At 41.4% G+C, this 24203-nt stretch overlaps 1 protein-coding gene across 1 annotated transcript; it reads left to right on the top strand.

The window, feature by feature from the left end:
• Positions 1–12762: 12762 nt before the first annotated feature.
• LOC139451978 (solute carrier family 23 member 2-like) lies at positions 12763–24180 on the top strand. Its single transcript, XM_071233259.1, has 9 exons — positions 12763–12796; positions 17402–17463; positions 17639–17820; positions 18190–18310; positions 18504–18660; positions 18876–19129; positions 19927–20200; positions 22344–22439; positions 23966–24180. Exons 1-9 carry the CDS (start codon positions 12763–12765, stop codon positions 24178–24180), a joined length of 1395 nt encoding a protein of 464 aa, XP_071089360.1.
• The last annotated feature ends 23 nt before the right edge of the window (positions 24181–24203 follow it).

Genomic DNA, 24203 nt, shown 5'->3' with positions numbered 1-24203 from the left:
AGTAATATATACAAGTACTAGATAATCCAGGTCCAGCATGAAACTTAAAGTAACAAAAACTGTTCAACATGTGAATAAGGTAGAAAACATACATGTATTTGAGAGAACAAATATCAAGTCAATTCATGACAAAAGTGTGCCGTTAAATCGCTAGAGAATAATATATACGGGCATCTAAGTCTCTAACAGGGAATGCAAAAACACTGGATAACGATAACTGCCGGTCGTACACTGTTAAATATATCCACATGATCATTAGATTGTTCATGAACAACACAGTTCAGTAGGTGGCTGGATAAGGTATGGTTCCTACCTAGGGATTTAAATCTTAGTGAGAGAGTCAGCCAACACATTGTCTGTTATTTTCAGATGATCGATCTTGAGATTGTGCCCTTTGAGTACGCTGATTGGTTCATTTCTTACGGTGTATGATCGTCAGAGGACTATGGTCCGTGACCACAGTTACTGGAGAATTGGTGTTTTTCACATAGATCTCGAAGTTATTCAGGGCCACCACTAAGCTTAAGACATAGTTGACCTGGTCTCGGTTAAACTTTCCAGAGAAGTAACTGACCATATTGTCAAAACCGTTAGAGTCCTCTTGAAATAGAACAGCGCTGCATCCTCTATTGATGGCGTCTACAGCGAGCTTGACTGGTTGATCGAATCTGGGTCCTGCTAGAACTGGCTTCTATGACAGCAATGTCGCACGGCTTTTCAAGAACGCAGTAAGAGGCGCAACCTCCATGGCAAAGTTTGGATAGAAACGACGGTAATATTCTGCCATACCCAAGAGATGCTCGGTACACTTCCTTCTATGTCTGTGGCTTGGGAAAGTTCATGATGGATTCCACGTAAGCGACAATCCCCACTCCGACCGTGTGACCTAAGAAAGTCACCTTGGCATGTCCAAACGCACAGTTATCTAAATTCAGCATGTTGTTAGCTAGCTGGAGTCGATCCAGCACCTGGTGAAGAGTGGCTACTGGCTCTTTCCAGGAGAGGGAAGCGATGACGATGTTGTCCAAGTACATGCTCACTTCTGGGATGTCCACTAGAAAGAGGTTCATGAGACGCTGGAACGCCGCTGCCAACGTCTTCATCCCAAAGGGTATCATACGGTATCGGTGTAGTCCATCACGTGTGTCTATTGTGAGTATCTTCCTCGCATGTTCAGAGTGTGTAATTTGGTAAAATCCCTTGAAAAGGTTCAACTTAGTAAACAAGTTTGCTAAGCTAAAGTGGTAGCTTGCCAGAGCCTATCATTTATCTTAGTCACATAACCTTGCAAAATCTCGGACGGATTATTGTCTTACAACTTGTCCATTACCAACTTCAATGGGGAAAACCTAGAGATTCCTGGCTAGCATCCCCAGCAGCGAACCACACATTTTCAGGATTCCAACCTCCCGGTCCCTCTCAAGCTCCAAACAAGAACACCTCAACATACTTTTCAAACTCTGATGAAAACTTTCTAAAGCCCTTGAGAGTCAGAGTGATACCTACTTGACCTGACCTGATGAACCTCCAAGAACAACTTGAACAGTTGAAAACATCGAGACTTGTAAACCGACTCCCGATCAGGCTTTCATTTCAGAATTTCATTATCTAGTCCTGTCAAAGTGAAGTACTTAATGAGAGTCTATGCCTCTACATCCGTAGTGACTTAACTTAATGGGATAGCCTCCGGGAACCTTGTATTAACGCACATTACCGTTAACAAATACCGATTGCCCTGGGTAGTCTTTGGTAACGGAGCTACCACATCAATGATGACTTTGGAGAAATCCTCTGCCACATTTTGCACTATTTTCAAAAAGGCCGGCCAAATAATCAGGTTGTTTTTTTCTGATACTTGACAAATATGACAAATCTCTACGTCACTGTACATCCCTGGCCAGCTCATAGGTATTAGTCCTACAAAGATGACCAGCAAACAAGCTCTCATTAGCCAGTATCAGACAATACAGGGAATACTAACACAGGACTGGGGGCACGGGTGGCCCAGTCGTCTAAGGCGCCGCGATTCGCTGTGCAGAGTTGCGTCCCTTGGGCACGCCAGAAATCTATGATTGTGGGTTCGAATCCCGGTTCGCCCCGATTATGTTTCTAGGTTTGTCAGCACCATACTCGTGCTCGTGGGTTTTACCGAAGTGGTAAACGTCTGTGACCTGCATCACTTCGGGCTTTCCTCCCACATTAAGCTGACACGCCGTGATATAACTGGAATACTGTTAAAAGCGGCGTTAAACCAAACTCACTCACTCACTCACACTAACACAGGACCAAATGTTGATGAGAATACAAGACATACTTTACATGCCATCTCGTCATTGAAGCATTCATTTGACAACAGAATGAGTGAAATGGGAGAACGAATGAGGAAGTATTTTATGAACACTTTTTAAAAATGAAATGAAGCTTGTGAGGGCAGATCGACACATATGAAGATGTAATAACACACGTCGAGAGTAGTCTGCAACAGCTGCATCTAGCCAACCTGTTCAATGTCATTGGCTATTAAATTGTGATGACTGTAATGGAAGACGATAGCGAAAGTACAGATAAAATTGTAACTATTAACAAGGTCCAGAGTTTAATGGGGGACGGTCAAGATAGTGGGGGCAGACAGAAAGGCCCCAAACCTGCATCATTGTCGCTGATGTTGAGACATGTGAAGAGAACATATCAGTGCTAAAAACAAGAATCTGTTAAAGCGCAGTAGGAACTATTCGGATGTATGCATGAGTGAGTGAGTACGCTTTTACGCCGCAATTAGCAATATTCCAGCAATATCACGGCGGGGGACACCGGAAATGGGCTTCACACATAGTACCCATGTCGGGAATCGAACCCGGGTCTTCGGTTTGACGGACGAACGTTTTAACAACTAGGCTACCCCACCGCCAATGTATACATTGAATAGTAAATATCAGCTGATGTGAAAAATACACAGGCTAATCTGCGGATGTTGGTGCAGGAGTAAGGGAAAGCCCGCCAATAGTCTGATAGAGGCACACGGCTTATCAAATCATCAAGGAACTAGGGTCCATGGCGACTTAGGCTGACTAGTTGGAATTACGGCAGGTTGACTGTGAAGAGAAATTAGAACTCGCTATTCAGGCAAGATATAATTTTGTCAGATGACCATGATATTGATCTTTGTGAAACATTTCTCCAGGAAGATGAGAGAATCAATGTCAGGAGTTACAAATGTATAGGGCATAATCGATTAGAAATAAATAGGAAAGCCAAACATAATTCAGGTGGAGTTGTTTTTTTTATTTAAAAAAAATGATTTATTGAAAAGGATGAAATGTACTGTCTTGGACAGGAAGACGGAAGGAATATTGTAGAGACAGCTGACAGATGGAACAAATAAAAGTTTTATCAACTGCATATGCTACCTACCTCCAAAAGATTCATCCAGCAGGGGTGTAGATGCCTCATAGTTTTTCTCTGTGTTACAACGACAGATTTGTACCTATCACAATGATGGAACAATATGTCTATTTGGTGATTTCAACTCAAGAAGAAGCGACACTGTTTACATCAAGGGTGTAGATAGATACAGGCACGCTGTACATTGGATCACACTGCTGATATTTTTTTTCTGATGGACTGCAACCTTTGTGTGTTAAACGGGCGTGTGGGACATAGATTTTACATACGTTTCAACCATAGATAAATCTGGTGTAGATGATGTGTATGTGCCACATGAGGTGAGGTGAGGTGAAATGGGGTTTAACGTCTCGTCCAAGATTATTGCACTTATATAGCGACGTGCATGCACGTGTATGTGTGTGGCTGCTTGTACTAGTCCGGACTGGTGCCGAGTCATAGTGCTAGCACACTGAGATACCATGCCGCAGTTTAACATGAATACCCCACTCAGACACAGTATACTGACTCCGAGCCGACCAGTCCTTGTTTTAGCCCCTTAATGCCGTGCGCCATACAGGGTAACAACAAATACCATCTTTTAACGTCTTTTGGTATGAGTCGGCTGGGGATCGAACCCCGGACCTTCCGCTCTCCGGGCGGACGCTCTACCACAAGACCACGGAGGCGGTACTTGTGCCACATTAAAAACTACCCTCACTTGATGATTTTCCAGTGCGGTCTTTGACTGATTTAATCAATGATCGTGATGTATGCGTCCCAGAGAGAGTTCCGAATCATTCACTGTTAGAGTGTCCGTGAAGATGGGTGTTTGTGACACGGTGCCAGTACAGTAAAGGGGGATACAGAAGATGCTCAGAGGTATCAGATAATACAAGGTCAGTGATACTCAAAATGACTTTCTTCAGGGTGTGTTACGTCATATATTGTCGCCAGGCATATATTGTCTGTCTGTCTCCTACTCACTCAGACGGACACAACTGTAATTTAAACTGTATATTTCTACAATCATATGTATAGTGGATGGTGATTAATACAAGATTTCCCCTACATAAATGTCTCTCCACTATATTAATTACATCACACATTGTGCAAAATAGTTTAATAAACATACTTAGCAAAGTAGAAGCGGTGTTCAAACAAGTGTCATATAGATAAATATATACGTGTACACAGATATTCCAAATTTTTCCAAATAAATAATTTTACAGCAATCTATAGATGTCTAACTAGTGTATCTCTTGTATATGACTAGTTAATAACTAGTGTATAAAAGGTATATTTCAACACTACCCATAAGATAAAAAAAATTCTGGTTTCTGGTCGTAGATTACAAGTTTCAGTTAAATTTGTATTTTCGTAAACAACAGTTTTTTAATCATATCCATTCTTATAGAAGTAACAGTTACATCTAATAACCGTAAACTGACTGCAAATGAAAGATTATGTTAGCATCTTCATTATGATGTCATCTAAAATTCTATCATATTAATGGCCTTTCAAATTACTGCAACCTGGGCATATATCGTCGCTGGCAATAACATGTGACGATTGGCGACAACATGTGCCGTGAACATTGTCAAATATTGTCACTGGCAATAATATGTGACGATTGGCGACAACATGTGCCGTGAACATTGTCAAATATTGTCACTGGCGACAATATGTGACGATTGGCGACAACATGTGCCGTGAACATTGTCAAATATTGTCACTGGCGACAATATATGCCATGAGAGGATGACTGCTCTGTTATCATTTTACAACATAGTGCAAAGATAGAGCACACACTTGACAGTAGATGTGATGTAAATACTGCGTATAGCAAATTTACAACACTTGGATAAAGCCTGTCCAATAAAGATTCAACAAATGTCTGATGAAACCAAAGGTAAATATCGTCGCAAGCCCTGCTGGTCACCTGAACTTCAGTGGCAATGGGGATAAGGTATGCAGCCTTGAACAGCATTGACGACGCGCAATTGGGACAAGTCACAGAGTAAGTATGCGGGAGCAATATTACTCCCATAGAAAAACCGTTAATCGAATGAACAGAAAGTGTAAACGTGCTGACAAGCTTAATGTCCCATGCATATAATAAAAGAGACTTTTGAAATCATTTGGAAATATTGGAATTGCATGTGATAGAAATATGCAGATCCGTATGGAGTTGATTGATGAAGGAAGTGTGAAAATAATAAGTGACAATGCAGTTCTTGAAAAGTGGAAGGTGGATTAGGAACAGTTCCACAATCTAACATCTGTAGAATGGTTTGATGACAACCACCTGCAATCTGTGAAGGGTTCTTGAAAGGCTAGTGAGAGCGGTTCTGTTCAGGAAGTGGGCAACCACAGTGAAACTATATTAAATGTTTAAATTACAGGGGTGAAGTTTGCTGCAGGCAACATATTCTGCCAATGAATACGGAGATGCTGTTTCCCATCTTGTTTGTGTACCAGTGTACATATGTCTGTATGTAACGGGTCCTTATCATAATCGGTACCCCATTTGGTCCTGTTGAATAAACAAGAATAAAACTTTAAAATTCAAGTGATTTAACAAGAAACATCTAAACTTAACAAATATGCCAACACAAAGAAACATAATTTTGTCATATTTTAAATATACTGGAGAAACCGATCTTTTGCAGGGAAAAAATAAATACAGTATATCTTTCAGTAATTATTCATTATTGTAAAATTGATAGTTTACCTCTGCCTAGAAAAGGAAAAGAACCTCACTTTTAAAGCCTAATTCATCACTCGTTTTGAGTAATAACATGATAATTGATACTTTTCGCTTCTATGTGTCCCACACACTACCGAAATGATCGATATAATTTCAATATTCTGTATTTGTAGAACATGTTCTTTGTACATGTTGAAAATCATGCTATGCAATGTGTGATCACCTGGATCATTTTCAGAATTTCCTCTTGTAACGCTCAAGACAAACGGTTACACCAAAGACGAGGCGGTAACACCAAGGATATTACCAATACTCATAACAACTTTTCTTCCACGTCGCAATAATCTGTCAGAAGGAAATGATGTACTGTAGTTGATGTTGCATATTTGCAATGGTATGAGTCATTTTTGTTTCACTAGGTTTTCTGTGAAGTTGATACTCCTTAATGGTGGTAACACTGAGGACATATTAAGTAACACCAAAGACATTTACTGATTATAAATGGACCCAAGTTAGGGTGTTTTCATTACAGTAGGTGGTAACATAAGTTAAGAGTTGCAATTACAATGGAATAAGACATGTTTTACCCATTTACACTAACTTCAAAGTTATAAGGTAGTAATTACTGACTCGTGGTAACACCAAGGACATATTAAGTAACACCAAAGACATTTAGCTTCATCTTACCCTAAGTTCGATTTTTATATTAACAATATACATTCAAGTGTTAATATGTTTAAAGAATTGTAATTTCCATGGCATGAGACATGTTTAGCCATTGTCCATTCAAAGTTAACAGTTACTGACTTGTGGTAACACCATGGACACATTAAGTAACACCAAGGACATATTAAGAATCATCAAGGACATATTAAGTAACACCAATGACATATTAAGAAACATCAAGGACATATTAAGTAACACCAATGACATATTAAGAAACACCAAAGACATTTTGTCATGATTCAGGTAACACCAAGGACAGTAACACCAAAGACATATTTGCATTCACCATGAAATAAAAATACAAGTGACTGCTCCCTGTACAGTAGCCGACAACATCCCTAACCAGTGCATCCATTTAACTCTTCTATTATGCATGTAAGGACACCAAAAACATGGAACTTTCATATGGCGTTGCTTTGTGTTACCTTTTTCCAGTTTGAATAACTTTTTCTTCGGTTGACTAAAAACACTTTTCTCGATGAAATACGGGAACTGATTGATGTGCTTTCTACATAGGGATGGATATCTCTTCCACCTAATTAACACCAAAGACTGGAACCTTTTTGACGGGCATGCTTTGCTTGTTCCTTATTATTTAAAGATAGGAACATAGAGGAAACCTATGTTTATTTTAAATATTCTAATCATATTAATAAAATAACAACATAAAACCTGTTATGTGTTCACTGCAAAAAGCATTCGGTGTCTATTGACACTGATAATTGAATAATTTCAGACTATATGTCACTCCACCACATGCAAATAAAGAACTGACAAGGCAAATGTTCGATGATAAATTTTAATTTGGTTCCCCACTGAAATATTAGGGATGAAAGTTAAGGGCTATCTTTATCAAATGTAGAGATTACTGACATAAAAAGGGTACACGTGCTAATATAAATAATAATTGAATTTTGTGATGTACATTGAATAGCTGGCTACTGTATTTGTGAATAAAATATGAATACTGAATGACATGAATGTCATTGTATAATATAACATAAAATAAGTGCACGCATTTATAAAGAAATATAAATCGACCCCAGAATTATGCGATGTGCATGACAATAATCCCTTTGATATTAACCATTACATTTTTATGTTTGTCTGGCTATAGACTATAGGCTATGACCGAAACAGACCATTACATTACCACCGAGTAATTTCTATATGTGAACAATAGCGACTAGCAAAGTGTGAACCACTCTATCATGGCCCGCCAAGCGTTGACGACGTGATCGCATTTCGTGTCGAACTATAGCTTTGTCGTGATATCACGTGGATACCTCTGGGCGATATTGCGTTGGCCCTGACCAGACACCAAAGAGAGTAGATCAACCTACACGAGTGACATTTTTTTCTGACAATACGGGACAATATGGTTGAACACAAACAAAGCCAATGTCTGCATTCATTTTGATAGGAAATAACATCCATGCCAATGTCAGTTGACTGCTCAAAACTAACTGATTGACACTCAGTTAACATCTAGGCGTGGTGGGGCGGGGTTATGGGGGAGAAAATATGTCTAGAGGGGTGGGGTGGGTGGTGATAGCCAGAAGCCTCGTTTTGAGAACAAATCCTGTTAACGCGCATCTATACAATGCTACAGTTTTGAGAGCAAATCCTGTTAACGCGCATCTATACAATGCTACAATTGTTCCAACAATATATTTCCGTGATTTGAAGATGTGCATGTAATTTTTCGAGTGCATCGGTACATGTTGTGTGTCAACCTAAAACCATTCAGGATGGCACAGTCGTGTGGAAACGGCATTAAGGAGGTACCCTACGAACAAGTTCTCTATTGATTTCAAAAACATTTGTCAAGTACCTAATTCAGATATTCTGCTATGACTCAATGAAATGAGTGCATCTTTACATGCTGTGAGACACGCTGAAACTATTCAGTGAGGAACTTATTGCATAGAGTGGACCCGACATTTGTAACCGACACAATACTTTCTTTATTGATTTAGTTGATTTGTTCAGACTCCGAATGACAATATTCAGTTAGGGAAGGTACTCTGGTCAGAACGACATGGTCATGCTAACAAGTTCTTTATTGTTTTAAAAAAAATGACATTAGTATTTCGTTCGATGACCCAAAACCATGTCATAACTAATCACTATTCTCTTCGCAGCGAACAATGACATCAGAACACAGTCCGTGGGTGAACAAGCTGCCAAAGGTAAATGTCACCGTGAAAACCAGTTCGCCACGGTCCAGTGACCTTAGGGCCTCAGCTGCTTATCACTGTCCAGCCGTCTGTCGCACGCCTTCAGTTCTTTGAATTTGTGTTTGTTATTGGCTACCGCGAGCTTTGTATAACCCCCGCCCCTTTTTCCAGTAAAACCTGAATAACTTATTTTCGTTGGGATGTCTAGGTTAAGTGAAGTACATATTTATTGTTTTATATCAGGAACTCCTGCAGGTCAAGCAGCTGTCTATTCCGGAAGTTTAGTATTTCCAAGCGACTTTAGTCTACAGGGCTAAATTTATATTTATTCGTATCCGACTAACCTTAGTGTCCAAGACATATTTTAGGGATAGACCTTCAGTGTCCATTTCTCCTATCTGGGTAAGTCGAGGTTATTCAGTTATGACAGAGTATTGAGTTAATTAGCTCCCAAATGTTGATTAGTCACAGCCGACTAACTTGGCAGTCTGTGTCTTGTCGATTTTCTTTTCAGAGTGTAATTTTGAGTTATCCTTTTGTAATCGATAATTTTGTAATTTTGTAATCGTTAGTTAACAAGCTTGTGTATATATTCATCATTGATTTATCAGTGATCACTGCTTGTCACAATCCGAATCTTTTCGCTGTATATTACCTCTTTAAATACGTCTAGCTGATAAAAATACAACTGTAAACTTGTACCACTTTGTCTATTATTCGTTTATTTACTTTTATTAAAACCATAGCCCCAGGACCCCAACCCCATGGCAGTAGAGAAAGGCACAGATACCCTCACGCCTGTGGATGAAGAAGATACTAACGAAATCCGCCATTCGCCTCGAACTAGAAAAGTCCTGTACGGCGTTAACGATACACCGGGGCCATGCTTGTTGCCGTTGTTTGCCCTTCAGGTAGGTTGGCTCCTTTCTGTCAACCATATTACATTCCTTGCCACAGAGATACGAATAGGAACAGGTAATACAGTTACGTTTGATAAAAAATAGTGAATGAGAATGGTTTTACGTCGCTTTTAGCAATACTCCAGCACCACTACGACGGGGGACACCAGAAATGGGCTTCACACATTGTGCCCATGTGGGGAATAGAACCCGGGCCTTCGGCGTGTCGAGCGAACACTTTAACCACTGGGCTACCTCTCCGCCCCTGAATTAAATATGTGACTAGCACGTATGTCACATATTTATTTCAGAGGCGGAGGGGTAGCCATGTGTCGGTGGGTTTTTATGAACTGAATTTCACTTTGTGTGAGTTCATTGGAGTATGAACCTTCATAGAGCGAGGGATGAGTGAGCTTGCTCTGACGTTCATACAACAATGTTTGGCCCTCACTCTTTGAAGGTTCATACTCCAATGAACTCACACAAAGTGAAAGTCAATTCTTATAATTTTTTAATCACTATTTTTACCTCGGAGGATGTAGAACTAGATGTATGCACAGTTTTATTTATGTATATTAGTACGTGTATCTTCATGTTTACACTGACTGCCACACAACAGCCAGCTGTATCGCTGAATGAAGTAGTTCCTCAAAAAGAAAAGTGTTATGAGCGTATGTATGCTCACAGTCTTATACAGTGACATCTTTGTCGTTTGTTTACAACAAATATATTCTAATAATTTCATCATAAGTAGAGCAAAGTCTGTTAAGAAGTACCCCAGTCACAACGACAGCGCGTAGTGATACATTTACATCAAGTACAAGACGCCAAAATGGCTGACACGATAAATGGAATGGGGAAGTTGTAAATGTGCCTGTCGCGACTACACGCGTCAGTCATTATTGTTGAGTTGGTCGAGCATCGAAGGGTTATTGAAAAGATGTGTCAAATAGATACTAAGGTAAATGCATAGATTGCGGAAGACTGTCACTCTCAGTCTTGTCACGGATCGGGTGGATCGAGTCGATACAATTGTTTGGATGTGCATTTCTTCGTTTTGTTCACCAGGATGGGTCACAGCGAGGGAATTCGTGCACGATCTTGCAATCAAACTCTCCTCAATTTCTCAAAGTATGCTTAAACGCAGTGTTCAAGACTGAAGGGTCTAAATGATCAGAAACAACGATTCTGCATGTATCCGTGCTAGGCAATCCCAAGGATTTTTCCCGAAGAAGGTTGGAAGTAGTCCGTCAGTGTTTACGTCATTTCAAGAATGCAGTTTCGTGGAAAACTATGAACGTCAAATTGTGTCCTTCACAAAAATTTGAACGTGAGTTTCGCCGTCATGTTACCGACAAATCGTTCATAGAGAAGCGGTATATCGTGTTATCCTCACATTACAAAATAATAATCAAATAAACAGCCATGTTGCAGTTGGAAGTCGAACGGTTCATATGCATGATAGTCATTTATGTCTTCAGGACATTTCCTACAATGAATAACGAGCATAACTGACAATATAATTCCAAACGTTCATTCTTTGTACAATGTGCATTTCTGTCAAGCAGTGTTTATAATGATTGACAAACATGAATAATTAACGTACCTGTTTCGTTCGAGTTTAATTAATAACATTCGAGGGATGAGTGCTGCCGTGTGTCCACATTGTTCGTACAAGGTATTTTGACACACATTTCTATTTTCTCTCGAATATAGCATGGCTGGCTACTCGCTCAATACGTAGTCGAAACGGTGATCTCGTTGTCTCGGGCGCCGTAAGTTGCTGTGCAGAGCTAGAGTTCTGTCCCCTAGGCGTGCCAGATACGTGTCATTGTTGGCTCGAATCTAAGGGTACCTTTGATTACATTATGGTTCTTTGTCAGCATAATGCCCATTCCATCAAAGTGCTAAACTTCAAAGACCTGGTGTCATCACTGATTTTCACCACTATCTTGTCTTTTATACTCAGTGGAATCGGTTTTGGCACATACTCAAGACCGAATAGTACCTGGCGTTGACATTTATATTTACCACATCAAGTCCTGATTAATGCTGTTCAAAATGGCGTTACATCAAACTCATTCTATCCACACGCACAGGTTCAGCTGAGCAGGACAACAAACATACAAACAAATACGAAATACCAGTTAAGAAAAAATACCTCGCGTGTGTTTGGTCAAATAATGCTACAAGAATCTCCAAAATACACACCGCCAAAGAAGCCCCGATTTGAAAAACAGACCCATGTTTGGCAATAAATGTGTTACAATCATCTTATATTTTATTCAGCAAATGGTGACGAGTATTGGTGGAGTGATATCAATACCCTTGCTAATTACCGCTGTCATTTGCACGAATGAACTTCCGGAAGTAAAGTCTCGAATTCTAAGCATCTCGTTCTTTGTGTGCGGGATAGGAACCATTCTCCAGAACATCTTCGGCGTCAGGTACTGCCCATGACACACAGACCAGCAAAATGTGTGCACATCACAAATTAAAGGCTTAAGACAAGAACCAGTTCTCGTAATGTTGACATAAACATAGCTTTGGGAAGTAAACAATTGTGATGGCATCCAGTTCTGTTCATTAATTGTAACTTTGTAACAATTCAGTAACGAGACAAATGAAAAGATATTTGGTTTTCATTGAATCTTATATGGTCAAATTCAAATGGAAAGCCATATTTATATAATCAGACTTTTGAAGCCTAACTGAAAGTGCTAAATAATGAATTTGGATATAAAACAGAACGCGTGTTAGTTGTGGGTGAAGAGAAATCTTCTTCGATGTAGGAAATCTTCAACATTCCAGATTACCAATAATCCAAGGGGCATCTCCAAATTTCCTGGCAGCAATTATCCCAATGATGGCGGCAGACAAGTGGAAGTGCCCAACTGAAGGTAATCAGTATGTCTAAATATTGAAAGTAGATTTGCTTCTACATGCTTACCCCTTTCGCGAACACCTGGTGCCGTCATTGATTTTCAAATAAAATTCAAATTTGCCTTTTCTGTTTCGGCTGATAATCAAAACTGGTTATTCTCTGGCGCTGGTGTGTTGTAAGTATTTCAAAGACTGCTGGTTCATTATACAGTAAACTACGGTTATAACGAACTCAAAGGGACTACTAATTTTAGTTCGTAATAACCGTAGTTCGTTATAAGCATATATACAACATAACTACAGCAAATAGTAAGTTCGTTATATCCGTCAGTTCGTTATAAGCGTGTTCGTATCTCTGCCACGTGATTGTATCCTTTACCCATCATGTATCTCTGCCTCGTGATGTCTGGCTCGTGATTATACCTCTGTCACGTGTTTGTGGCATTGCCTTGTAACGGTATATATGCCGCGCATATAGTCTCATAATTATACTCAACAACAAAAGTTCCCGTGACACCAATATTTTAGTGTATTTTTGATACAAGTAAAGTTTGGTTTTCAATATTGTAGTACATGTATGGAATCAAGTCACAAACACGCAACTGCTACAGAAAAGCGTGCATTCCATGCAAAAGTTGACTTTTATGTAAGCCCCATGCATTTCACTACGCAAGAATGGGTATAAAAACATGTGCGTTAACGGGATTCCATGTGCATTGTTTAGCATCGTGCTGACAACAACCACTCAGAAACACCATTTCGTGTTTATGGCAACGTTGGCAACAGACGAATGCAGTCAGAGACTGCAGCAACAGTGACTGCAAGAAGCATCCTTGGCCTTCGACGAATATCTTTACAAACTGTACGTCGTCGCCTCAGATGTACAGGCATTGTCGCAAGAAGACCCACCAGACGTCCCATTTTGACAGGAAACCACCGTCAAGCACGTCTACAGTGGTGCAGACAGCGTCTTCGCTGGACGGCTATGCAGTGGGGACAAGTTCTGTTCACTGACGAGTCTCGTTTTCATCTCAGCCACAGCGATGGACGGATTCGAGTGTACCGACGCCGAGGTGAACGTTACGTCAATCATTGTGTCATGGAAGAAGATCGGTTCGGGGGCGGAAGCGTTATGGTATGGGGTGGGATTACAGCAAGACAGAGGACCCGTTTGATACTGGTAGAGGGAGATCTTAATGGACAGCGCTACCGCGACGAGATCATCGGCCCTGTTGTTCCACCGTTTTTGCGTCGTCATGGCCCATGCATTACCTTTCAACCTGACAACGCCCGTCCTCATATTGCTCGACTTGTTCAGGAATCTCTTCAACAAAACAACGTTAATGTCATTCCCTGGCCGGCTCACTCCTCTGTTCTCTCACCGATAGAGCACATGTGGGATGAGATGGATCGACGCCTTCGACGTCAACCACGTGTTCCACAGACACTCCAGGAACTTCGAAACATGCTCCAGCAGATATGGCCAGATATCCCACAGGACTTTGTGCGACGCCTGGTCCATTCCATGAGACGAAGATGTGCTGCTTGCATCACAACCAGAGGTGGACACACACGCTATTGATTTGTAAATTGACATTTTGGCATGTTCATGTTTTTTTAATGAAATCACGCATTTTCTAAAGTCAGTATGGCAAATTAAACCATTTGAACACTTACAGGAGTCTTTTATCTATTGCAAACCGAAATTGTTTCAGAATTGGTTAAAAAACTTTGCATTGAATCTTTTTCAATGTCGCAGGAACTTTTGTTGTTCAGTATATATCTCTGCTTCTATCTCATCATGTAGTGTATCTCTGTCTCATCATGTCTCCCTCGCGATTGTATCTCGACCTTATGATTGTATCTCTGCCTCGGGATTTTAGCTCTACCTCGTAATTGCATTTTTGCTACGTGATTGTATTTCTGCCCCGTGACGGTATCTCTGCCTCGTGATTGTGTCTCTGCCTCGTTATGGTATCTCTGCCTCGTGAGGGTTTCTCTGCCTCTTGAGGGTTTCTCTAGTTCGCGATTGTATTATTTCCTTGTCACTGTAACTCTGCCATGTGATTGTATCTCAGATTCGTGATTGTATCAATGCCTCCTAAAGGTATCTCCGCCATGTGATTGTGTCTTTGCCACGTGATTGTGTTTCTGTCTCATAATTATGTCACTGCCTCGAGATTTTATCTCTGTCTCATCATGTCTCCCTCATTATTGCATCTCTACCTCATGATCGTATCTCTGTCTCATTATTGTGTCTTTGTCTCGTGATTTTTGTATCTCTGTCTCATCACATATATCTCGTGATTGTATCTCGGTTTCGTACTTCTTTCTCTTCCTTGTAATTGTATCACTGCTTCGTGCACGTGGTTGTATCTCAGCTTTGTAATTGTATCTCTGCCTCGTGATTGGATCCCTGCCTCGTAATTGTATCTCTGTCACGTGATTGTATCTCTGCCTCGTGATTGTATCTCTGTCATGTGATTGTATCTCTGCCTTGTAATTGTATCTTTGTCATGTGATTGTATCTCTGTCACGTGATTGTATCTCTGCTACATGATTGTATCGCTGCCTCGTGATGGTATCTCTGCCTCGTGATGGTATCTCCGTCATGTGATTGTATCTCTGTCACGTGATTGTATCTCTGCTACATGGTTGTATCGCTGCCTCGTGATGGTATCTCTGTCACGTGATTGTATCGCTGCCTCGAAATTGTATCTCTGCCTTGTGATGGTATCTCTGTCACGTGATTGTATCTCTGCTCCATGGTTGTATCTCTGCCTCGTGATGGTATCTCTGTCACGTGATTGTATCGCTGCCTCGTGATGGTATCTCTGCCCTGTGATGGTATCTCTGTCACGTGATTGTATCTCTGCTACATGGTTGTATCTCTGCATCGTGATGGTATCTCTGTCATGTGATTGTATCGCTGCCTTGTGATGGTATCTCTGTCACGTGATGGTATTTCTGCCTTGTGATGGTATCTCTGTCACGTGGTTGTATCTCTGCCCTGTGATGGTATCTCTGTCACGTGATTGTATCTCTGCTACATGGTTGTATCTCTGCCTCGTGATGGTATCTCTGTCATGTGATTGTATCGCTGCCTTGTGATGGTATCTCTGTCACGTGATGGTATCTCTGCCTTGTGATGGTATCTCTGTCACGTGGTTGTATCTCTGCCCTGTGATGGTATCTCTGTCACGTGATTGTATCTCTGCTACATGGTTGTATCTCTGCCTCGTGATGGTATCTCTGTCATGTGATTGTATCGCTGCCTTGTGATGGTATCTCTGTCACGTGATGGTATCTCTGCCTTGTGATGGTATCTCTGTCACGTGGTTGTATCTCTGCCTTGTGATGGTATCTCTGTCATGTGATTGTATAGCTGCCTCGTGATGGTATCTCTGTCACGTGATGGTATCTCTGCCTTGTGATGGTATCTCTGTCACGTGGTTGTATCTCTGCCCTGTGATGGTATCTCTGTCACGTGATTGTATCTCTGCTCCATGGTTGTATCTCTGCCTCGTGATGGTATCTCTGTCACGTGATTGTATCGCTGCCTCGTGATGGTATCTCTGCCCTGTGATGGTATCTCTGTCACGTGATTGTATCTCTGCCCTGTGATGGTATCTCTGTCACGTGATTGTATCTCTGCTACATGGTTGTATCTCTGCATCGTGATGGTATCTCTGTCATGTGATTGTATCGCTGCCTTGTGATGGTATCTCTGTCACGTGATGGTATTTCTGCCTTGTGATGGTATCTCTGTCACGTGGTTGTATCTCTGCCTCGTGATGGTATCTCTGTCACGTGATTGTATCTCTGCTACATGGTTGTATCTCTGCCTCGTGATGGTATCTCTGTCATGTGATTGTATCGCTGCCTTGTGATGGTATCTCTGTCACGTGATGGTATCTCTGCCTTGTGATGGTATCTCTGTCACGTGGTTGTATCTCTGCCCTGTGATGGTATCTCTGTCACGTGATTGTATCTCTGCTACATGGTTGTATCTCTGCCTCGTGATGGTATCTCTGTCATGTGATTGTATCGCTGCCTTGTGATGGTATCTCTGTCACGTGATGGTATCTCTGCCTTGTGATGGTATCTCTGTCACGTGGTTGTATCTCTGCCTTGTGATGGTATCTCTGTCATGTGATTGTATAGCTGCCTCGTGATGGTATCTCTGTCACGTGATGGTATCTCTGCCTTGTGATGGTATCTCTGTCACGTGGTTGTATCTCTGCCCTGTGATGGTATCTCTGTCACGTGATTGTATCTCTGCTACATGGTTGTATCTCTGCCTCGTGATGGTATCTCTGTCATGTGATTGTATAGCTGCCTCGTGATGGTATCTCTGTCACGTGATGGTATCTCTGCCTTGTGATGGTATCTCTGTCACGTGATTGTATCTCTGCCCTGTGATGGTATCTCTGTCACGTGGTTGTATCTCTGCCTTGTGATGGTATCTCTGTCATGTGATTGTATCTCTGCCTTGTGACAGTCTCCCTTCCTTGTGCCGGTTTCTCAGCCACGTGATTGAATCTGTCTCATCGTTTCTGCCTCGTGATGGTACCACCTGTTTGTATTCATGCCATATACGTGATCCTATTCGCTTCCTGCAGTTCCTACATCTCTCACAGTCAATGGGACGTCTGATCTGCCGTGGGTAGTGCGAGTGCGGGAGGTAAGATGTCTTCCGAAAATAATCAAAATGTCAAATATGTCCTAAAAAAACTATGCAGCAGTATATTCTATTAATTTTGTCAATACCATGTTCACATTCATACTATTGTTATATATAATAACTGCAATGTTTAATGTCGTCTGATCAGTAATAATGTCATCATATTTTCTTGTAGATTCAGGGTAACATAATGCTGGCATCTCTGACACAGATTGTGTTAGGGGGGACGGGTGTTGTGGGTTTACTGCTGAGATTCATAGGGCCGCTCACCATCGCTCCAACTATTGCACTAGTTGGTCTGTCTCTCGCCCCGCTTGCGGGAGCGTTATGCAAGGACCAATGGGGCATCAGCACTGGGTAGGACAATCCTAGAAGACAACTGCATTTGCCTCATGTCTGATCACCATCATTTTAACCTTCAATGAACATATCTCCACAGTGACGCATGTTGTTATTCTCGAGATAATCCATTCTTGTGCAATTTACGAAGTCAGACTATGTATAATGGCTTTCCCAAGTATTATATTGAACAGACTCTTAACGTCACTTTAATGTCACTGCCATTTAAATGTAATATTTTACCTCACTTTTGGCCGCGTCAGAATATTAAATGACAACTTCAAGAATGTCAGTGTATCTTACAAGAAATTAACCTATGTAGTTTTTGTTCACCATATAACTTTTGTATCAGTACATTATATCACAATTTATCTTTTCAACTGGCAGCACAGTGCTCCTTGTGGTGTGCTTCGCGCTGTTCCTTGGGAAATACCAACTTCCAGTTCCAGTATATACAAGACAGAAACGGTGCCACATCAACCGTTATCCCTTCTTTCAGCTCATACCTGTAAGTGAATAGTTGATTTTTCAGGATGTAACACAACGTGCAGTGTTTCTTTCAAATATTCTCTTCTATCAGATGATAGTAATATCTCCGGATTTTATTTGAAATATGAAGAGGAACATATAACAGAAATATCCCAAGCAATGAAAAGGACAAACCATTTGTCAATATGATGGACATGAAATCTCTTTTGAAGGTCCTCCTGTCAATTGTCATCATGTGCATCCTCTGCTTCGTGCTGACACAATCGGACGTGTTCCCAACCATCAGCACAGACCCTGGTTTCCAGGCCAGGACCGATTCGAGACTCCACGTTGTGAAGGACGCCCCTTGGTTTTACTTCCCATATCCAGGTATATCCCATATCTTTGAAGAAGTAGCAGATTGAATGGTTTGCAAATTGAATCTAGGTTATCAAAATGTCAGCCATCAGAATATAGTAGGTGAGTTGGGTTTTACGGCGCTGTTAGCAATTTTACATATTGTACCCATTGGGGAATCGAACATGGGGTTTCGGAGTGATGAGTCAACGTTTTAACTACATCCATTCCCTCACTTCGTGTTGCAGGGCACTTGGGTCGGCCCACTATCAGTGCTGCCGGGTATGTTGGGATGTTGGCAGCTACCGTCGCCTCCATCATAGAGTCTGTCGGGGACTACTTTGCTGCTGCCCGTGCCAGCGCCGCACCTCCTCCCCCATCGCATGCTGTAAATCGGGGGATTGTGATGGAAGGCCTTGGAAGTCTCATAGCCGGTAGTGTAGGTGCTGTGCATGGTATAACATCCTACAGTGAAAACGTTGGAGCTTTAGTCATAACCAAGGTTTGTGGATCTAAATAAAAAAACCACCCCACCCATCCCCAAAAATATTTTGGATATATTAGATTTTATGATGAATGCAATGATGGGCGAAACACATTCGACATTGACTCCTGTGGGAAACATCTGTATCCATGGAAACGTAACAAGTAAACTTCCATTCCACTTATTTATTCCTACTGGACACTGGGGAAACGAATCCGGGTCTTCGGCGTGACGAGCGAATGTTTTAACCACGAGGCTGCCCCACTGCCTGATTTTATTGGTACAGTAAACTACGGTTATAATGAACACGCTTATAACGAACTAACGGATATAACGAAGTAACTTTTTAGTCCCGACTATTTGCTGTAGTTATACTGTATATATGTTTATAACCAATTACGGTAAAAACGAACTAAAATAAGTGAGTGAGTGAGTGAGTGAGTTAAGATTTAACGTCACATCGGCAGTAAAATAAGTAGTCCCTTTGAGTTCGTTATAACCGTAGTTTACTGCTCGAACAAAACTTAACACTGAGCATCGAACTAAACTGAAAAATAATATTGCCCGATCATTTTGAGGGGTAATGGCATTGTTCTAAATAATTTCGAACACTGTTTGAAACTAGTTTATGTGATACTATCTGCATTGATTCACACCTTCACACATAATATTTAATACGACCAAGGAAAAGTATTTTCAACATTGAAGCAAGTTTAATTCCGTGGCCTATAGAAATTTATTTTCTTCTTAGGTGTATTAGTTCACGTGTTATGCAATTGAAGATCGTTTTACGTGGAGTTTTCTGTTTCTTCCAGGTTGCAAGTAGGTCTGTCTTCCTTACAGCAGGCGTAATTCTGACTCTGTGTGGCATGGTGGGTAAATTCGGAGCTGTGGTCAGCCTCATTCCTACTCCAGTAATTGGTGGGGTGGCTGTTGTGACATTCGGAATGGTGGCAGCTGTCGGCCTGTCTACTCTGCAGTTTGTGGATCTGTCCTCATCAAGGAACCTCATGGTGCTGGGTCTGGCGTTGATGTTGGGCATGATGCTGCCTCAGTGGGTAACAAACAACCCCAGAGCTATTTACACAGGTGGGTGGATACCTTTCGCCCTCTTTCTGTTCGTATTCCATCAATATCAGGAATGGGGACGCATGGAATGATTAACACTACCCTGTGTAGAACCAGGGTCACTGGGTGTAAGGTTATCGTTTCAACCACTTCGCTACACAACAGATCTAGACCAGGAGGGTCCAAAAGTGTCCATTCCTCGCAGTATACAGCTGAATGATATGTTAGGAAACCGAACTACTCCATGTAGATTTATTGATTTGATTCATATTTCATATGTATTGTGTAACCAATAATAACTTGAGATATCCTTGAAATAAGGTAAGTCAAGGTAATAGTGAACATCAAGAAAACCCTTGATTTGTCATCGAGTTGGTACAGGGCTTATTAATTCATGTGTTGTATGATGCCTTTTGCACGAGTATAAGGCCACGTATAAGGCCAATATGTCAACTGAGGAAGCAATCTGATGAAACCATGCATCAGTACTATCAACTTTTACTTGACTTTAAAAACCTGAAGACCATTCCTCTTTCGTACTGGATTCATAGCTCCATTAAGAAATATACAAAAGATACATCTTGCTATGTCCAGCAAATGTACCACCAAATCCCAAAGATTAACCATAATCCTTAATACAAATAAGGAAGGACTTTCTGTATATTCACAGAACGTATTTGACACTAGTGGTATTAATACCATAAGAATTCTAAAAAACCCACAGGATTCGCCAAACCTTTTGCAATCTCAGAAAGGAATCAAGTTCAATTCTATAAAAAATATTCGATTTTTCAACTTTGTACACCACTATCCCTTACGGTGTTAAGTAAAAACTTCATTCCTTTTGCCTTGGGGCATTTGTTACAAAGCGTGGTGACCATATGCATAGATATAGTCACATTTCTAACTTCAGAGGGGTGGTCGGGTAGCTCACTGGTTAAAGCGTTTGCTCGTCACACCGAAGACCCGGGTACGAATTCCGACATAGGTACAAAGTGTGAAGCCCATTTCTGGTGTCCCGCACCGTGATATTGCTGAAATATTGCTAAAGGTGCCGAAAAACCATTCTCACTCACTCAAACATTCTATCTTCAGATGTTCATGACAATTTGTCAAATATGAAAGCAAATGTCATCTGAAGTTTACAGAGAAAACAATATGTGAAATGCTTGACTTCCTCATTAAAAACACCTATGTAAAGTGTGGTGATAAGGTATTTAATCAAGAAGTAGGCATCCCAATGGTAACCAATTGTGTTCCCCTTCTTGCTGATCTGTTCCAAAATGCACTTGAATCGGAATTTCTGCTCGGATTGGCAAAGTCCCTTCCACTGATTTATCCACTGATTTATCCACTGATTTAAAGGAGACAAGTCGGTCGCATCGTCTGTTTCAGAGGTACATTTATGCATAAAGTTTCAGGGTTACAAAAAGCTCTCCACAAGACTGTATGACAAGAGGTAGTCCTGGACCATGACCGTGGAATATATTTATTTTATGAAAAAATTTTAATCTAGAAATGCATACAAAAGCAAGTCTAGCCAGCTCAAGCTAGCTCTATTCCACAGCATAGGGAATTTCTTTAATTTTTCGAGTCAAGAAGGATATTGTGTAATATAAGATTTCAGAGACTAAATGTTAGTCTAGACAAGTGGGATCACTTCAACTTTCCAATCGTCAACTTTCCCTTAGTGTAGAGCAATAGCTCCAACCAAACGATGTCTACACTTCAGAACTTTTGAGGTACAATCGAGCACGCTCTTTCTACGAAGAGAGCTTCATACGACTCAAAAGTTTTTTTATCAAGGTCACGAAGCCTCAGTGAAGCTTTCAAAACGTTTTACGGTAGAAACGTGGAGAACATTTCCAAATTTGACGCATCGATAACAAAAATGATGTCCGATGCAATTCCCAATTTTGACCACATGTTCCCGTGTTTTTAGGTGAACACTTGACTTGACTTGCATGTGTTTGTGACGGGTGCCACCGGTGCGGCAGGATACGCTCACCTTTTTGTGAACATCTAGTATCATCATTATTTGACAGTGATTCATAAACACATGCTCAAGATATAGTCGGAATCGTAAATCGATTCTGCTTTATGCAGAGATTTCTTATGACTTTCGAAAGGGTTTTGTCGATTGTATTAATTATCTATTTTCTAGGTCATGCTGAATCGACTCACATCTTGAACGTCCTTCTTGGATCTCCTATGTTTGTCGGCGGCGTGGTTGGGTGCATCCTCGACAACATAGCTCCAGGTAAACACCATCAAGAGTGAGTGAGTTGGGTTTAACGCCGCTTTGAACAGTATTCCAGTTATATCACGGCGTGTCAGCTGATGTGAGAGGAAAGCCCTAAGTGTTGGAGGTCTCAGAAATTTACCGCTTAGGTGAAACCCATGATCACGGGTATGGTGCTGACAAACCTAGAAACATAATCGGGGCAAACCGGGATTCTTACCCACAACCATAGGTTTCAGGCGTGTCAAAGGGACGCACTTCGGCACGGCGAATCATGGCGCCTTAGACGGCTGGGCCACCCGTGCCCGCTCAAGAGTAGAGAATGCAACTTTCCCTTTTATACAAATCACAATGATCAGTGAATGTTTTGATATTAACTAGTATACTGCATACACGAGAATTGTTTTCGCCATTTTAAATATTGTTCAGCAACATGCATTGTTGTAGTCAAGATAATATGTACCGACGTATGATTACCCCAACAAAGAAAATAGTGAGTGAGTGAGTGAGTTGGGTTTAACGCCGCTTTTAACAGTATTCCAGTTATATCACTGCGTGTCAGCTTAATGTGGGAGAAAAGCCCGAAGTGATGCACGTCTTAGACATTTACCACCTCGGTGAAACCCACGAGCACGGGTATGGTGCTGACAAACCTAGAAACATAATCGGGGCGAACCGGGATTCGAACCTACAATCATAGGTTTCTGGCGTGCCCAAGGGACGCAACTCTGCGCAGCGAATCGTGGCGCCTTAGACGACTGGGCCACCCGTGACCCCACAAAGAAAATATATCTTTATTGATTACAAAGCAGGTTGAGATTTCCCTCCCGTTTGTTTGACTTTTGCATTTCGTACCGTAACCTATGCGATAAGATGGAATAGCAAGTCTGTAGGACGGTTCACCCTGGGCATACAGTATACTTCAAGGTACTGCAGAAAAATTGGATATTCTGAAGTATTCCTGTAACTTTGTTTGTTGTTTAACGCCGCACTATAATATTCCAGCTATATGACGGCAGTCTGTAAATAATCGAGTCTGGACCAGACAATTCAGTGATTGACATCATGAGCATCGATCCACGCAATTGGGGTTCGATGACATGCCAAGTCAGCGAGCCTGACCAGATCCCGTTAGTCGCCTTTTACCGCATGGGTTGCTGAAGACCTATTCTACCCCGAATCTTCACGGGTCTATTCCTGTATCTAAGCATTGTCTAGCTTCCAAGAACTGCAGACAAGTGGGACATATTGAAGTAGAGTGTTCCTGTAACTAAGCATTGTCTTATTTGCAGGAACTATAGAACAAAAGTATAGTAGAGTGTTCCTATAACTACGCTTTCTCTTACTTCCAGGAATTAATGAAGAGAGTGGGTGCTCAAGTGGAGTTTACTTGTAACTAAGCTTTGTCTTACTTCCAGTAATTACAGAACAGGTGTAAAGTAGAATGTTCCTATAACAACGCTTTCTATGACTTCCTGGATGTACTGGTGAGAGTGGGTGCTCAAGTGGAGTTTTCTTGTAACTAAGCATTGTCTTACTTCCAGGAACTATAGAAGAGAGGGGGATGCTGAAGTGGAGGGAGGAAGGAGTCATTTGCAAGGAGGATACATCTGTTTCATCTGGTGACACCTCCACGTACGATCTGACGTTCATCACGCAGTACCTCCCTGCGAGACTCACGTGCAGCTGGCTCCCCGTGTCCCCGACCTACACTGGAGGATTCTGTTGCCGACGTGGGAGGAGACATCGACTGCACTGATCACTAGGTTGACATGACTTGCA

This window comes from Haliotis cracherodii, unplaced genomic scaffold, assembly GCF_022045235.1.
Source record: "Haliotis cracherodii isolate W230 unplaced genomic scaffold, xgHalCrac1.p SCAF_9, whole genome shotgun sequence".
Lineage (NCBI taxonomy): Eukaryota > Metazoa > Mollusca > Gastropoda > Lepetellida > Haliotidae > Haliotis > Haliotis cracherodii.
Note: the sequence above shows the minus strand (reverse complement) of the source record. Positions and strands in the feature narration are given on the sequence as shown.

What these genes read in the sequence shown, in the direction of transcription:
- LOC139451978 (XM_071233259.1), top strand. Translation starts at nt 12,763, where the DNA reads ATGGCGGCAGACAAGTGGAAGTGCCCAACTGAAG. An exon ending in CCTTCTTTCAGCTCATACCT is followed by an intron (nt 18,311 to 18,503) that starts GTAAGTGAATAG and finishes TCTCTTTTGAAG; the next exon opens with GTCCTCCTGTCAATTGTCAT. An exon ending in GAGCTTTAGTCATAACCAAG is followed by an intron (nt 19,130 to 19,926) that starts GTTTGTGGATCT and finishes TGTTTCTTCCAG; the next exon opens with GTTGCAAGTAGGTCTGTCTT.